Source organism: Giraffa tippelskirchi, chromosome 10, assembly GCF_054371585.1.
Source record: "Giraffa tippelskirchi isolate mGirTip1 chromosome 10, T2T-mGirTip1v1.2.pri, whole genome shotgun sequence".
Lineage (NCBI taxonomy): Eukaryota > Metazoa > Chordata > Mammalia > Artiodactyla > Giraffidae > Giraffa > Giraffa tippelskirchi.
The window spans coordinates 6,857,442-6,874,626 of NC_137284.1; the positions used below are offsets into that span (position 1 = coordinate 6,857,442).

At 53.3% G+C, this 17,185-nt stretch overlaps 2 protein-coding genes and 1 long non-coding RNA gene across 3 annotated transcripts; 1 reads left to right on the forward strand and 2 right to left on the reverse strand.

Moving 5' to 3' along the window:
* Positions 1-124: 124 nt before the first annotated feature.
* Positions 125-2,442, reverse strand: DRAP1 (DR1 associated protein 1). The gene is made up of 7 exons (XM_081532231.1): positions 2,109-2,442; positions 1,793-1,865; positions 1,591-1,684; positions 1,196-1,315; positions 982-1,075; positions 685-773; positions 125-344 (listed from the first exon to the last, which is right to left on the reverse strand). The coding sequence occupies exons 1-7, from the start codon at positions 2,148-2,150 to the stop codon at positions 239-241; spliced, it is 618 nt and encodes a 205-aa protein (XP_081388357.1). The 5' UTR covers positions 2,151-2,442; the 3' UTR covers positions 125-238.
* Positions 2,443-2,544: 102 nt separating this feature from the next.
* Positions 2,545-4,761, forward strand: C10H11orf68 (chromosome 10 C11orf68 homolog). Its single transcript, XM_081532230.1, has 2 exons — positions 2,545-2,677; positions 3,349-4,761. The coding sequence occupies exons 1-2, from the start codon at positions 2,556-2,558 to the stop codon at positions 4,103-4,105; spliced, it is 879 nt and encodes a 292-aa protein (XP_081388356.1). The 5' UTR covers positions 2,545-2,555; the 3' UTR covers positions 4,106-4,761.
* Positions 4,762-12,484: 7,723 nt separating this feature from the next.
* Positions 12,485-16,424, reverse strand: LOC145522941 (uncharacterized). Its single transcript, XR_014066261.1, has 2 exons — positions 15,637-16,424; positions 12,485-12,876 (listed from the first exon to the last, which is right to left on the reverse strand). It is a non-coding gene; the product is annotated as an uncharacterized LOC145522941 (long non-coding RNA).
* Between the last annotated feature and the right edge of the window lie 761 nt (positions 16,425-17,185).

Consider the following 17,185-nt stretch of genomic DNA (forward strand, 5'->3'; position numbering starts at 1 on the left):
CCCTCTCTTCAGTCAGTTGCTGCCCAGCCCCCCCGGGGCTCCAGGTCCCAGCTCAGTGTCAGGAAGGAGGTAGAAGGAGAGAAGAAAGCCACAAACCGTGGACAAAAACCAGAAGAGACGTGGCTTTCCCTTTTATTATTATTTTATTAATAAATTTAAGAACAGTTCTATGGTCTCTCTTCCCCCCAGAACAACTAAAACAAACTAAAAGGGGGTGTGGCCTGGGGGGCAGAGGGCGCTAGGAGTCATAATCCTCTTCTTCCTCTGCGTCAGGTGCTGAGGGGCCTGGGGGTGCTGGGGGCAGAGGCAGGGTTGAGGTGAAGGGCATGAAGGGTGTCGGGGGGCTGCAGGGGAGAAAGCAGGAAAGAAAGATCAGGCCACTCTCTGGTGCCCATCCCCGCCCACTCAGCCCCACCTGGGCATCCCCAGAGCCCACCGCCCTCTGTACCGACAGGGAGCAAGCCCAGAGAAGGGAAGGACCCAGGGCAGGTCACACAGCCCCACCTAGCAGAAGGGGACCTTCTGAGAGCACAGTCCCCAGCCTTGAAGTCCTTCTTAGTTCCTCCCCTTCCATCCCCCAAATCTGCCAAAACCAACAGAACCAAGTGGCCAGGGAGGCCAGGAGGGACAGACAGGTCAGTCTTGGGGTCAGTGGGCCCCCTCTTAGTGCCACGAGCTGCTTACCTCTGAAAGTGGGCAGGGGGGTGGCTGGCCTGGGGCGGGACCTGTGGTGTCTCCTCTTCTCCATCACTATCTGTATCCTCAGACTCATCCTGAGAACAAGGCAGCAATTAGAGACTAGAACGGCATGTGCCCATCACTTGAAATCAGGAACAGGAGGCTGACCTCAGTAACCCCAATTTACAAAGAAACCAATACAAAGGTCACAGGTGAGGGACCAGGCCCCCAGCCAGCTCGTCCTGGCCTGGTGTAGGGCTTCCCTGTCCACCCTGTGGGGCAGAAGCCTAGGGCCTCACTCACCTCCTGCTCTGAGTCTGTCCCGGACAGCTTCTTGTCCTTGCCTTTGCTTCCCATCCCACCGTTCTTCCGGCCACTGCTGCCTGGCTTCCGGCCCCTTCGGGAAGGTACAGTACATCTGCCCAGAGGTCTCCCCACTCCTTCGCCACCCTGCAGCCATCCCCAAGCCCAGGGGCCTTGGCCTTCCCCACTTGGACACTGGACCCTGGCTCCCTACCTGCGGGGACCCTTGTCCCCATCCATGTGGTTGTCTTCTCCATCCCCCTGCATGTCAGGCACAGATGCCACCAGGTCCTTCAAGAAGTCAAACTGCTGCTCCAGCTCAATGCACTGCTTCCTGGAAGAAGTGGGAAGGGGATGGCACTCGGACGGGGCCCAGACATCTGGGCCCTCAGCAAGGGACAGTACGGACTCTGTGGATGTCAGGGGAATGGAACCTGGAAAATTTCCACCCCAACCCTCCCCCTTGGCCAGAACATCTTAACCCTCCTTCTCAAATCCACAGATCTCCCAGCACCCTGCCACTTCCTTATCAGGGCACAGCCTCCCCCAGAGCGTGTGTACTCCTGAAGGAAGACCCCAACCGGGCCCTCCAGGATCGGAGCCACTCACAGGTGGGATGTGGTCATGGTCTTGGCGTTTCGGGATTGGGTCACTTGGCAGGCTTTCTTCAACAGTGACTCCAAGAAAAGCTCGAGCGCCCGAGCTGAGGAGGGTCAAGGAGAACGCGGGATGGTGGCCCAGTCCACAAAAAGCGACCCCGGGGCTGCCGGTCTCTCCCATTCCCCCATCCCGACAGCTCCCGACAGGATACAGATGATGACAGGCACGGCCGCCGCCACCTTCCCAATCTCTTCATCCGTCTGCATGATCTTCTTGATTCGTGCCTGGGGAGGGGGCAGACAGCTCGGACCCCGTCGCCTCCGTCCCAGAAAGGGAGCTTAAGCCGGGCAGAGAGAGGGAGCATCCCGGGAGAAAGGGGGCGGGGGGCACCCACGCTAGAAGGGCACGGAAGGGGGCGGGGCGTACGGGCCCCCGAACACGGCGATGCGCCCGCCTCCCTAGCCGGGCCTGGGCCAGAGCCTCCCGAAAGCCCGGCCCGTTCCTCCGGGGCCCGGTCACGTGCTCACCGGCGGGAACCGCGCGTTGTACTTCTTCTTCTTGCTCGGCATCTCGGGGCCTCTCCCGCCGCGCCGGGCCCAGCGCAGCCGCCCGCAGCCTCCCGGCACCCGGGCCTGCTCGTAGCCCGTCCGCCGCGGTTCCCCCGGGTCCTGGTGCCGCCGGCTCCGCCCTCTCCGCTCCCTACAGGGTCCTAGCGCCGCCGGTGAGGACGCCGCCGCAGGGCCCGAGCGCCCTCCGCTTTAGAGCCTCCCGGGCTGTGCGCGTCCGTCCGGGACGGAACCGCCAGTCCCGCCCGCCCCCAAGACCTGAAGAGCTAACGTTAGCTCCGTCCCCCGCAGGCCCGCCCCCTCCTCGCATTCCCCGATAGCCCCGCCCCCGATGCCCCCGCCCCTTCCCGGCCCCGCCCTGTGCTGCGTTTGTCTATAAAGTTGTTGTTGAGGCGCCGGGGCACTAAGATGGCGGCGGCGGCGGCAGCCGTGGCGGGGGCGGGGCGCGGCGGTGGCGGCGGCGCAGAGGCCCGGCAGGAACGGAGCCGGGCCCGGGGCTGGGCCGGCGCCGAGCGCAGCGAAGGCCAGAGGTGACGCTGGGGTTGGCGGGAGGGGGCAGGGAGGGGGCGCAGCTCGGGCCGTGGGCACTAATGGCGGCGGGCGCGGCGGGGCGGGAGGCAGGCCCTGCTGCAGCCTCTGTCCAGCCTGGGTTCGAGTCCAGGCACCGCCCCGTTGGCCTCGGATCGGACACTGCCGTTTCTCGCCTCAGTGCCCTCGTCTTTAAGTGGGCTGGATAACGCTCGCCTGGAGGTCTGACCCCATGGGCCCTGCCTCGGTGCTGCGAGGACGTGTGCTTTGCCTGCCTCCATTAAATCCCAGCGCCCGGGAGAGCGGCCAGGCTCTGGCAGGGCCAGGAGGCGTAGCTGGGCTGGCGGTTCCCACATTTGAATTCCCATTTCGGCCCTGTCACTCACTGAAGGTGTGACCTGCAGAGAGGCGCTTCTCTCTGAGCTTCGGTTTCCTCGTTTGTAGGTCAAGAGAGCAGTAATAACACTAACTACATTTATATAGCTTTTGTTCCACCTCAGGCGGCTAATTCTGCACAACTGCTTGAGGCAGTAACAAGTTGTTATCCATCTTGGAGATGCGGCAGCCTAGGCCCAGGCCCACACCATTGAGTTCAGTTCAGTGCCTGGCACCCCCTAGGACCCAGCAAGTTGAGTCTGTCCTGGCCCTGCCCTGATTCGGTTCCCTCCTGCAGGATGGAACCAGGTGAGGAGCTGGAGGAAAAGGACTCTCCAGGTGGTCGTGAAGATGGCTTCACTGCTGAGCACCTGGCTGCAGAGGCCATGGCAGCGGACATGGACCCCTGGCTGGTGTTTGATGCCCGCACGACACCTGCCACAGAGCTGGATGCCTGGTTGGCCAAGTACCCGCCGTCCCAAGTTACCCGCTATGGGGACCCTGGCTCGCCCAACTCTGAGCCCGTTGGCTGGATTGCAGCATACGGGCAGGGCTACATCCCCAACTCGGGTGATGTGCAGGGCCTGCAGGCCGCCTGGGAAGCTCTGCAGACCAGCAGGCGGCCCATAACGCCTGGTACCCTGCGCCAGCTGGCCATCACCCACCAGGTGCTCTCTGGCAAATGGCTGATACACCTGGCACCTGGCTTCAAGCTGGACCATGCCTGGGCTGGCATTGCTCGGGCTGTGGTCGAGGGCCGGCTGCAGGTGGCCAAGGTGAGCCCACGGGGCAAGGAGAGGGGGCGGCAGGTCATCTGTGTTTATACGGACGACTTCACGGACCGCTTGGGTGTTCTGGAGGCAGATGCAGCCATCCGTGCGGCAGGCGTGAAGTGTCTGCTTACCTACAAGCCTGACGTCTACACCTACCTGGGCATCTACCGGGCCAACCGCTGGCACCTCTGCCCCACTCTCTATGAGAGCCGTTTCCAGCTGGGGGGCAGTGCCCGTGGCTCCCGTGTGCTGGACCGTGCCAACAATGTGGAACTGACCTAATAGGGCCACATGAGGGAGACGGCCCTTGCCCCCACTGCTGGGGCTGGAGCCTTCTCCTGTCTTCCCCCTCCTTATCCCACGGAGGCCAAGCCCCCCCCCAGCTCTGAGGACTGGGTCACTCGGGAACTGCCTGCATCTTCGATCCCTTTGAACTTCTGTCCTGTGTTCGGGCTGACTCCAGTCTCTGCTGGCTGGAGGCAATGGCTCCCTGAGGGCCGGACCCTCAGCCTCTCTTCGCTGCTGCCTCTCCTCGGTCATTCAGAACCACAGGTGGGGTGCAGACGCTAGCAGGAGAACCTTCCCTGGCCACCCTCATCCCTGGCTGCACCTCCCCCTCCTCCTGCATCCTCCTCTTCTCTTCCACTTTCACAAGAGAGAAAACTAGTGCTTCCATTCCCTCTCCTCGGGGCCTTCACAGTGCAAGGGGCAGAGGTCCTGAGGGCCTGAGCATGCCATTTTGTTGGGGGAGAGTGGGTGATTGTTCCCACTCTGCCCCCAGCAGAGAGAGGGGATGCCAGGGCCAAGGAGACAGGGCCTGTCCCTGCCACCTCATAGCCTGCACCACTTTCTTCCTTTCTTTGGCTCCCTTGTCACACACGTACTCCTGGCATTTCAATAAACCCAGCCTGGGTCTGTGTCTTGAGTGTTTTTTACAATACTGTGTTGGTGGTTACCTACATTGGTTGGTGGAAAGAGGTAGGGCCAGGAGAGACTGCCACCTCTGTCCTGATTGCCCTCAACGGCCAAGCGGGGAATGTCTCTGAGAGCCTCTTCAAAGTTAGTCCTGTCTCACCTCCATCCCAAGAATCAGAATCAGTCGTTCAGTGATTTCCCATAAATTCAAGGACCTGGCCCAGTAAAGTCTGAGGGACTACTGCTAGCCTACAGGGTGTGTTTGTGCCTGTTAGAGAAAGGTACCTCCTTGGTCCTGCCCTGCTTCTCCACCAGGGCACATGGTCTGGTGAGGAGAGGTTGAATTGGGTTTCAACCCACTTGGCTGAAATATCCTTGTGCAGTACACAACCTTAAGCTTTCTAAGTCTTCCCATTTATACTCCCCTCCTACCACCCAGACCATCAGAGGCCACCAGTCTGTCGGTAAAGCACTTCCATATGGACTGTTTAATTCTCACAACCCATCAGAAGATTTTGGCTCAATTTATGGTCAAGAAAATAGACCAAGAGGGGAAGAGAGTTACCTGAGTCATGGGCAAAGAGAGTTAAAAGACTTGTGCCCCAGGAACTTTCCTGGTGGTCCAGTGGTTAAGAATCCACCCTCCATTACAGGGGACATGGGTTCAGTCCCTGGTTGGGAAACGTAAGATCCAATGTGCCATGGGGCAACTAAGCCCACACACCTCAACTAGAGAACCCGCGTGGCACATTTAAGATCCACCCAACACAACTAAAAATAAGTAAATATTTTTTAAAAAGTCACCCTAGTCCTCACCAGGCTGATGGGGGTCTCCAGCCTCACCTACAGTGAGCTCTTTACAAGGCAGCTGGCACATTCACTCATATGATCTTCCTGGGCCACGCCTTCTGCTGAGGCTGCAACAGCTTCTGGGAGCTTGGCTCCGCACCCCTTGCCCCAGCCCTGGCCCTGGCCTTGGCCTTGGCCTTTGTTGGAGGCCAGGGTGTCTGGCAGGGAGCCCCTAGGGACGCGGCTCTCGTGCTGGAACTGACTCAGCCTCCAGCAGCCTCATCGAATTGGAATTTGGAGCAGGGGAGCGGAGATGCCAGCAGTCTGACTGGGTGGAAGTAGGTGAGTCATGAGATGCTGGCTCAGCCCCCTCCCCAGCTTCCTCCACCCTGAGCTGAGTCCCCCTTGGCCCAACCCTGGGAAGTCCCCAGCGCTGAGTGGTCTCCAGGTCGGAGCCCTGGGCCCTGCCTCCCTCAGACAATCAGTGTCTTGCACTTGCCCAAACTGAGCCGAGGCTCGGAGGGCTCCTGACCAGGCCTTCGTGGGTCCCACAAAGATGCCCAGGTGGTATCAACACCACCTGGTTCTTCCTCCACAATTAAGCATTTCACACAGTCAGTCCCTGTCCTCCCTCCTCATGGCCCCCCTTTAGCCCTTTCCTCACTCTTTCTCCCAAACCATTGCCAATTGCCCCATCCCCCGCACCCTCCCCTCACTGCCAGCTGTCCTGCAGAGCAGCCTGTGTCCAGTGTTCGTCAGCTCCCCAAAGCCCTTCTGTGGCCCCCCACAGCCTATAACTTTAAAGTCCACTCTTGTGCCTGTTGTGACCTAGCTGCACCCCCTCCCCACAGCTTCCCTTAGGCGCCCCTTTCTGCCCATGCTCGCCACACTGGAGCCAACTGGCTCCCTCTTCACCCCCTGGCACACAGCGCTGGGCCTTAGGCTCTTCCTTCTGCTTGAACCTGCTTTGCAGCAAGGATCGAGTGGTTCCTTATGTAATCACTGGATTCATGTCTGCCTCTCGCTGGCCCCCCAGACTCTGTGCTCCGAGAAGGCAGGAACAAGACCTAAATCTGAGCCCTGTCCCCAGAGAGCCTTGCACAGTGTGTGGCCAGAGCAACCTTTTCATACATTATTGAATGAATGAATGACTCAAATCCACCCCCTGCCAGTCCCTCCAGCCTCATCTCCTCCACTCTGTGCTTGACTCCCTGTTCCAGAATCGGGAGCTGCCTGTGCCCGTGGTTCTCTTGCTCACAGGCTGGCCTTCCCCACTTTGGTGCCCTTTTCTCAGGCTGTTGCCTCTGCCTAGTAGGCCTGACCCTCACCTGCCTCCCTGGCCGACTCCAGATCTCAGGTGTCATCCTCTCAGAGGTTCCCCTCCTTCATCCACCTGCTCCCCAGTTTCCCATAGTGCCCATCTACCTGTGGCTCTCATCTGGGCATCTGAAGCCCTTCAAGGACAGTGGCTGCACTTGATGCCCCAGGGTGTCCTCAGCGTAGGACCTGGCCGAGCTAAGTGCCCAAAAAACCTGAATAAATGAGTGACTGACTGAAAGTCACCCCCTGTGTCTGGGCCTCAGTTTCCTCATTCTGTTCATAACAAGAGCCAGGCACTGTGCTAAGTATGTACCTATGTTTCTCACCTAAGCCTTCCTCAGCTCTGTAAAACAGGTCCAGAGAGGTTCAGTAATTGGTTCAAGGTTACAGAGTTCAGTGTGTGAATCCAGGTCATCCAACTCTAGGCTTCCCAGGTGGCACTAGTGGTAAAGAATCCACCTGCCAATCAGGGAGATGCAAGAGACACAGGTTCGATCCCTGGGTCAGGAAGATCCCCTGGAGTAGGAAATTGGCACCCCACTCTATTTTCTTGCCTGGAAAATTCCATGGGCAGAGGAGCTTGGTGGGCTACAATCCATGGGGCCACAAAGAGTAGGACACAGCTGAGCACACGTCCAACACCAGAGCGCCCAATGCATTGTTGAGCCCCTACTGTATGAGAGTGCTGTCGGGGTGGGGGGCATGCTGCAAAGATAAACAAGACCCAGCAAGGACTTAGGATCTGATGTGTAAAGCACATAGGTTCGGTCCTCAGAACCACCTGAGAGAGGCTGGGCCAAAAGACCAAGATTCCCATTTTACTGATGGAGAAACTGAGGCCCAGAGAGTATACTGACCAAGCCTACTGAGCAGGAAGGATCTACCTGCCTACAGTGGGGACTGCTCCTCTGCCAGGAGCAGTGGCAGCAGCTCCCCTGATTGGGACCCCCTGCTCAGGCTGACAGAGGCTTCTGCCATTTGGCCAGCCCCTTCCTGTACGGGACTCAGGAAGCAGCCCAGACCCGGGGCAGGTTAGGCTGGGTAAACTTGGACAGGCCCTGTACTCTGCTCCCTTTTATGAAACCACAGAAGGACGATGGAGCCAAGAAAAGGATGACACCCCCACTCCACCTACTCCCACCCCCACCACCACAAACCCCCAGCCCCTGGAGAGAAGGCTCCAGAGGGACTGGCCTGTGAGTGAGGGGAACCTGCCGACCCCTGATTCCAGCTGGGGCTAGGGGCTGAACCTGGGAGGACAGGAAACAGCTGAGTTGAGAGAAAGCTTCAGCCAGAGCTTTGGCGAGGTTTTGGGGATTTTCCCAGAAGGGCAACTGTGCCCACTCCCGCCCACTGGGAGGGGCCCTGGCAGGGACCCGGCTTGGGTCACACAGCTGATTCATCTAAGGAGGGAAACTCCCCATTTTCTCTGACTCGCATCCCCCAGATGCTGAGGGGTAACCCGAGGGCACCTAGCCCAGAAACCCACCAAACCCATCTTTCCTTGATTATCGGCCTCCCAGCAGGGCTTGAAAACCACCCAGGCTGGACAGCGGGACAGAGTTGGGCAGGGCAGCAGGGCCCCGGGGCAGCTTCCTAGGAAATAATGACAGAGACGGAACCAGAGCAACAACCGGACGAGGGGCTCCTCAGGTGTCCCCCCCCACACCCATTTCTCAGATGAGAAAACTGAGGCTCCCAGAACTAGAGCAAACACACACGCAGCTCTGCTCTGCTCCAGGCACTGCTCTAAGCAGTTTGTACACATTCACTCATTTCGGTTCTCACAGCTCTCGTTTTCCTGAGGAGTAAACTGAACAGAAAGAGGTTAAGTCACTTGGCCACGGTCAAGGCTGGAAATGCTCCGGAGGCTCTCCACAACTCCCAAGAGCCCTGCACACACTCCTGAGGCAGGGCGCTCTCCCCTGGTCCCTGAGCAGAGGCCTCCCTGGGGTGAAGTCTGAAGTGATTTCTGGGGACCTTCTACCCTCAGGTCCCAGCTCAGGCCCCTGGAAGCCCTTGAGGACAGGAAGGTCACGAATGGGGGCCTGGCTCCTCCCAGGCCAAAGGGAGAGCTAGCTGGCTCCTGCAGAGAAAACTCGCGGAGCCTGCAGAGGTCGGGAGAGAGCAGCAAGGCATTCCCGCCAAAATCTGCCTCTGGAGGCTTTGACTCGATTCCAAACCCCAATCCTTTCCTCCGGAGTCAGAGCCTCTTTTCCTGTCCGCCTCCCCTCGCCTCCCGGCCACCGCACACACACACTCACGCACGTACACACAGGCACACACGTACACACAGGCACACTCTGCGCGCAGACTCTGGCCTCCAGGCCCTGGCCCTGGCGGGCCCTGCTCCCTCTGCCCCGGGCCAGGGTCCCCCTGGGAGCTGGAGGGGAGCTGAGAATGTGGCTCTGGGAAGCGTGGCCCAGGGAGGGCTCCATGCAGACAGCCTCTGCCTCATCCGGACCCACTCACGGGCCGGATGACTCACCCTCTCGCCCCCCATGACTCAGTTTACACCGGTGCCCGGAGGTCCTCCCAGGGAGGGTGTAGCGTTTACTAGGCCCAGCCCAGGCCTGCCGGTCTTTCATCCCAGGATAAGAGTTTCATCCCTGGGCTGGCCCGCAGTCGGGGCTGGCACCCAGAGCCCGGGGGTGGGGGGAAGCCTCAGCCTAGGAGGGTAGGAGAGTCCAAGAACTCCGTGACAGGCCATAACCGCCCCAGGCCTGGGGCTACAGAGGACAGGAGCTACTCCAAGAAACCTAAGGGGCCAAGCTGAGCGGGCAGAGCCTTGTGGGCTCCAACAGCAAAGCCCCCAGTGTCCTGCATCCAGAGGAAACGGTCCACATGGCACAAAACATAACAGCAAGGGGACTTCCCTGGTGGTCCAGCAGTTAAGGACTCCACGCTTCTACTGCAGGGGGCGCAGGTTCTATCCCTGGATGGGGAGCAAAGATCCCACATGACTCGAGCCAAATAAACAAAACATAAAACAGAAACCAATAGGGTGTAGAGCAGTTTAACTTCTGGGTAAAAAGATACACAAGAGACCACTTAAAACCCGGAGGGATGCTTTTCCCTGTATACGCTTGGATGACTTCTGGATCTTGAAGCGTGTAAATGTATTTCCTAGTTGAAAAACAAATGTGATGAAAATTTAAAAACATAAGGCAAAGTAAAAAATAAAAATCAAGTTTTAAAATATTTTTTCTCTTGCACACACATGTATACACAGAGAGAGAGATAGAGAGAACAAGAGATAGGGAGAATCCCTCAAACATAAAATTCTTAAAAGTTACTCAAGATTAAAAACACGTAATAGCCTGCATTATGGTGGTGGTGTTGAAGAAGACTCTTGAGAGCCCCTGGACTGCAAGGAGATCCAACCAGTCCATCCTAAAGGAAATCAGTCCTGAATATTCACTGGCAGGAGTGATGCTAAAGGTGAAACTCCAATACTTTGGCCACCTGATGTGAAGAACTGACTCATTGGAAAAGACCCTGATGATGGGAAAGATTGAAGGTGGAAGGAGAAGGACGACAGGGGATGAGATGGTTGAATGGCATCACTGACTCTATGGAGATGAGTTTGAGTAAGTTCTGCGAGTTGGTGATGGACAGGGGAGCCTGGCGTGCTGCAGTCCATGGGGTCACAAAGAGTCAGACACGACTGAGCAACTGAACTGAACTGAATAGCCTGCATAGTGCTGTGGGGCTCTGTTGCGTGATGGATTAACCTGGGTTAAGGACTCGAGGAAGGCCTCCTGAGGAAGTGGAGGGGAGACTGGCACCTGCAGGATGAGAGCTGGCCAGGCAAGGGGGTGAGGGCAGGCATCCTGGGCAGAGGGAACAGCCTCTCCCCATGTTCAGGATTCTGGCTGCTTTCAAGGGACAGACTAACAAGGCAGTGAGGAGCTCAGGCTCTGGAGACTGACTGCTTACTTTCACAGCCTGGCTCCACCATTTCCTTGCTGTGTGGTTTTTAGCAGTTTGCTCAATTTCTCTATGCCTCCATTCCCTAATCTGTGAAATAGGTGTACGTTATTATCTGTCTCTAGAGATGGTTGTGAGCATTAATGAATTACTTCAAATAGTGGCTGGTTCATAAGAGATACCGGAAGAAGGAAATGGCAACCCACTCCAGCATTCTTGCCTGGAAAATCCCATGGACAGAGGAGCCTGGTGGGCTACAGTCCATGAGGTCGCAAAGAGTCAGACACGACTGAGAGACTAAACAACAACAACAACATGCATGAGTGTGAGACACTAGTATATGACTCTCTTGGCCCTTCAAGCCTCTCAATCAACACACAACCTAAAACAATACATAATATGTCAAGCGTCCGGACCCTACCTCTTACCAGACCCCAGGCCCTCCTAAGAAGCAATTTGAAATGGTCCGTGGCTTGGAGAGGTCCAAGTCTGAGGGCAAAGTGGTCAGAACTATGAAAGATTCTTCTGTGAATATTGTCAGGGTTTTAAAAATTCCTCAGGGGACTTCCTTGGGGAGTTTGGGACTCGCCAATTTCACTGCCAGGGACCCAGGTTTGATCCCTGGTTGGGAAACTAAGATCTCACAAGCCAGGAGCCCAACAATAAGTAAATAAAAATAAAATAGAAAATCCCTCAGGCTGCTGGGTGGAAAGTGGAGGGAAGGGAGCAAGCTGGAGGCTGTGGGGAGTATCCAGGTTAGACAGGATAGGGCCAGGCCCAAAGGGAAGAAATCTTCGTGGACATGAACTGAAATGTCACCTCCAGATGTAGGGAGACTGGAACTCTGACCTATTGCTGTTGGGATGGGAACTGTTGGAGAGAATCAAGGCCAAACTAACGAGTACCCTGTGACCCGCAGTTCCACCCCTGGGCGCACAGCCAAGAGAAGTGAGTGCAATTGGCCATGGAAGGACATATCAAGAATGCACAGACTTCCTGGTGATCCATTGGTTAGGACTCCACACTACCACTGCAGGGGATGTGGGTTCGATCCCTGAGCAGGGAACTAAAATCTCGCATGAGTTTGGGCATGACTTGAAAATCAAAAAGAATGCTCACAGAAGTCTTATTCATAAGAGCCCAAACTCAGAAAGCCCTCAGTATCAGCAGAAGGAGAATGGAGAGAAGGATTATGGGATAGTTGTGCAATAGAATACTACACAGTAATGGAAAAGGCCAAGCTACTGCTTCACCCAACAATGTAAATGAATCCCTCAGATATGCTGAGTAAAAGAAATGAGACCCAGGAGAGTGCATTCTATATGGTTCCATTTACGTGAAGTTCAAGAACAGGCAAAACTGATCTATGACGATACAGAAGTCAGTATAGTGGTTATGTATGGATGGTGGGTGGTGACTGGGAGGAGACACAAAGAGGTGTGGGCTGTTGGAAATATCCCATACCTTGATCAGGGCAGTAGATACATGTGTGTACATACATGTAAAAAAAAATCATTGACCTGAACATAATGGATGAGTGGACTTTATGTACACTAAACTGCAATTTTGTCAACGACCTAAAAATAAGAACCAAAACTATAAAATTATTAGAGGAAAACATCAGGATGAATGTTCATGACCCCAACTTTGGCAACAGATTCAGATTGGACACTGGAAGCATGAGCAATGAAAGGAAAAACAGATAAATTGGACTTTAAAAAAATTATAAAACCTTTTATGCATCAAAGTACATCATGAGGAATGTGAAAAGACAACCTACAGAATGGGTGAAAATATTTGCAAATTATTTATCTGATAAGTGTTTGGTAGCCAGAATAAACAAAGGATTTGTATAATTCAACAACAAAAAGAAAAAAGAATATTAAAAATAGCAAAAGATCTAAATAGACATTCGCCCAAAAAATATATACAAATGGGCAACAAGCACATGAAAAGATGTTCACTGGTCATTAAGGAACATGAGTGGCTATTAAGGAAATGAAAATCAAGATACAATGAGATACCACCACTTCACACCCTCTAGGATGTATTTTAAATACAGAAAATAATATGTTGGCAAGAATGTAGAAAAATTAGAACTCTCAGCCACTGCTGGTAAGAATGTAAAACGGTACAAGCACTTTGTAAAACAGTGAGACAGTTCCTCACAAGATTACACAGAAAATTACCATCATTGTTGTTCGGTCGCTAAGTTGTGTCTGACTCTTTGAAACCCCATGGACTACAGCACGCCAGGTTTCCCTGTCCTTTACTGTCTCCTGGAGTTTGCTCAAATTCATATCCATTAAGTTGGTGATGCTATCAAAGCATCTCATCCTCTGCGGCCCTCTTCTCCTCCTGTCTTCAATCTTTCCCAGCATCAGGGTCTTTTCCAATGGGTCAGCTCTTCGCATCAGGTGGCCAAAGTACTGGAGCTTCAGCTTCAGCATCAGTCCTTCCAATTAATATTCAGGACTGATTTCCTTTAGGATGGACTGGTTGGATCTCCTTGCTTCCCAAGGGACTCTCAAGAGTCTTCTCCAGCACCACAATTAGAAAGCACCAGTTCTTCAGTGCTCAGACTTCTTTATGTCCAACTCTCATATCCATAATGACTACTGGAAAAACCATAGCTTTGACCATATACACCTTTGTCAGCAAAGCAATGTCCTGCTTTTTAGTACGTTGTCTAGGTTTGTCATAGCTTTCCTTCCAAGGAGCAAGTATCTTTTAATTTCATGGCTACAGTCACCCTCTGCAGTGATTTTGGAGCCCAAGAAAATAAAATCTGTTAAGCTTCTACTTTTTCCCCTTCTATTCACCAGGAAGTAATGGAACTGGATGCCATGGTCTTAGTTTTTTGAATGTTGAGTTTTAAGCCAGCTTTTTCACTCTCCTCTTTCACCCTCATCAAGAGGCTCTTGAATTCCTCTTCACTTTCTGCTATTAGAGTGGTATCATCTGCATATCTGAGGTTATTGATATTTCTCCTGGCAATCTCGATTCCAGCCTGTGCTTTATCCAGTCCGGAATTTTCCATGATGTACTCTGCATGTAAGTTAAATAAACAGGGTGACAATATGCAGCCTGCTCATACTCCTTTCCCAATTTTGAACCAGTCAGTTGTTCCATGTAAGGTTCTAACTGTTGCTCCTTGACCCGCATACAGGTTTCTCAGGAGACAAGTAAGGTGGTCTGGTATTTCCATCTCTTTAAGAATTTTCCACAATTTGTTGTGAGCCATACAGTTACCATATGACCCAGCAATTCCACTGTTAGGTATATTCCCAAGATAAATGGAAACATATGTTCACACGAAAGTTTGTACACAAATGTCCATAGAAGAATTATTCATAATAGCCAGAAAGTAGAAGCAACCCAATTCCATCAACTGATGAATAAATGAATGGTGGTATAGCCATGCAATAGACTATTATTCAGCCATAAAAAGGAATGAAGTGTTGATATATCCTATAATATTGACGATCCTGGAAAACATTATGCTAAGTAAAAGAAACCAGACACAAAAGGTCACAAATTGTATAATTTCATTTACATGAAGTGTCCAGATCAGGCAAATCTGTAGAGATAGAAAGCAGATTAGTGGTTACCAGGGGATGGGAACATGGTTACCAGGGAATTGGGAGCCATTACTCAACGGGCTTTCTAGGTGGTTCAGCAGGAAAGAATCCACCTCCCAACGCAGGTAAACATGCAGGTAGACGCAGGAGATGTGGGTTTGATCCCTGGGTCAGGAAGATCCCCTGGAGGAGGAAGTGGCAACCCACTCCAATATTCTTGCTTAGGAAATCCCATGGACAGAGGAGGCGGATGGACTACAGTCCATGCTGTTGTAAAGAGTCAGACACGACTGAGCACTAGCACTTAATGGACATGGAGTGTTTTAAATCTGGAATGATTTAACAAGTTTTGAAACTAGAGAGAAGTAGTGGTTGCACAATCTCGTGCAGACACAAAATCCCACTCAAGTGTACGCTTTAAAATGGATAATAGTATGTTATGTGAATTTCACCTCAATTTAAAAAAGTAAACTTCAACGTAAAAAGTGAACGGAAACTGGAAAACATAAACATCACCTCAGTGCCCTGGGGGCACTGACAGAACCTACTGGGTGCAAAACAGCCTCATCCACTACCTCCTTTTGCCTCACTGCAGCCCCAGGAGGTGGGGACTGTCTGGGGCTCAGAGAGGGAAATTGATCGAGCTGGGCTCACACAGCTGCCAAAGGACAAGGCCTGGATCTCTCAGACCTCCCAGCTCCCAGACTCCTGAAATCGCTGTGGCCCCCTGGGATTCTCACCAGGCCTCCCTGGGTGGGAGCTAGTGAGGTCAAGGGCCAGGAACGTTACTGCAGCCACGAGGCGGGAGTTAGTGACTGAGAAGCTTGGAATGTGCAGCCTCTGAAAAGACCTCCTTGTGGCTCCACCAACGGTTAGAGCAGGAAGGGACTTTCAGAGCCATGTAATCATACACACACACACACACACACACACACTTGAGACCTGAGCCCCTGCTCAGTTACTGTTCCAGGCTGTGTTTCTGGAGCCAGCAAACAAACGCAGTCAAAGCTTCCCATGTGCCACCACCTGTCTGCCTCTGTCACTCTGACCTGTCCTGCTTGAGCTCAGCCAAGGATTTCAGATATCAGTGTGTGTGCGTGCACACGAGTACCTTAGCATGTGATCAGAACCCCCAAAGCTCCCACCCATGGTGCTTTTTCTTAACATGCATTTTTTGTTGCTATTTGTCGAATTCTTACTATATGCTCTACGCAGCATGGGACATTATTTGATATCTATTCTCCAACAACCCTGAGATGTTTATCATTTTGTAGTTACCAGATGTCCTCATTTCACAGATGAGGCTCTGAAAGATTGTGCGCCTCACCCAGGTCATACAGCTGGCGAGCAGCCCAAGCAGAACTCGAACTCAGAACCCAGGCATATGATTCCAGCACATATGTTCTTTTCCATGAGTCACACTGCCTCTCCCCCCCCTTATGCACACATATGTGCACATACGCATGTATGCACGCTCACACACACATACACATACACACACCCATGTATTTCTCATTCTGGTAAACTGCTGGTGGTTTCTTTTCTTTTTAGACAATGACAACCGCTGAGTAGAATAAGGAAAAGGGAGAGGCACCAGACTGGTAGCTACCTTCTGAGTGTGCCTCACTTTACAGCTTACAAAGCACTTTCACATTTGTGATCTCATTTGATCCCACAGCCGCCCCATGAGGTCAGCAGGAGGCTCAATTATTCCCACTGGGAGCGGGACTCAGAAGGAAGGTGACCTGCCCAGGGTATAACAGAGACAGAAAATGGTAGCTCTGGGACGGGAAGCCCAGGGCCAAGCTGGCCTCTTGGTTCTAAGTCCTGAATATTTCCACCAACCATGGCCCCTGTCCCTGAGGAAGGCAGTCAAGGACCCCATCTTCGTGAAATCTCCCTTCTGTGAGGACAAAACTGGAGCCAATCAAAAGGAGGTACCAGTGGAAAGCAGGACAGCCCAGCGCGCTCTCTCTGTAGTTGTGTGATGCTGGCAGCTCCTTACTCTGTTCAGGCCTCAGTTTCCCCATCTGCAAAATGGGGCTGATAAAGGCACCTGCCTCCCAGGGTTGTTGGTTTTTGGTTGTTGACATTTGGTCCTGGCCTCACATTCACACAGAACTTTGACATAATCTCCAAACAAGGCTGATGACAACACAGTCCTGGAAGAGCAATTACAGTATTTGAGGAAGATAGCGTTTATCAGAACACAGAACTGTGTCCAGTTGGCTCAGTTGACAGGCTCTCACTACTGGTAGGGGCTCTGAATTAAAACTTGCTACAGTTCCTGAAATTATCCTGTGAGTAAGGCGATTGTATTGCATTGTATTTGTGGGTAGTTCAAAGTATTAACATGTCCTTGTAATTATTTAAAATATACACCATTTTTGTAACTATGGTTTGTCATTTGTTCACTTTTTCATATACTTGAACCTTAAAACAGCGCCAGTGAAGGGGACTCATGTCACGACTTGGATGGCAATAGCATGGTTCCGGGCATGAATAAGCACCCTGTAGGTGATAATGATGGTAATACTAGTAACATCAATCACATTTATAATCCGATGTACAGTTTCCAGACTTCTTTCATATTCTTCATTCCAACTTCCCACGCGTGGCAAGGTCGCTCTGTGATTATTTTGTCCCATTTTACGCATGCAAACACTAGGCTAGACCAAGCAGTGGGGCTGCGGTGGGGGTGACCGCGGAGGGGGGGGCGGAGGCTAAGTCGGCGCTTGGGGGCGGGGCGGAGCTGGGCGGGGCGCCCAGCTGCTCTCAGGTACATAGGTCCGCGGGGGAATCCTTCGCTCCACCTGGGCGCGGCGAG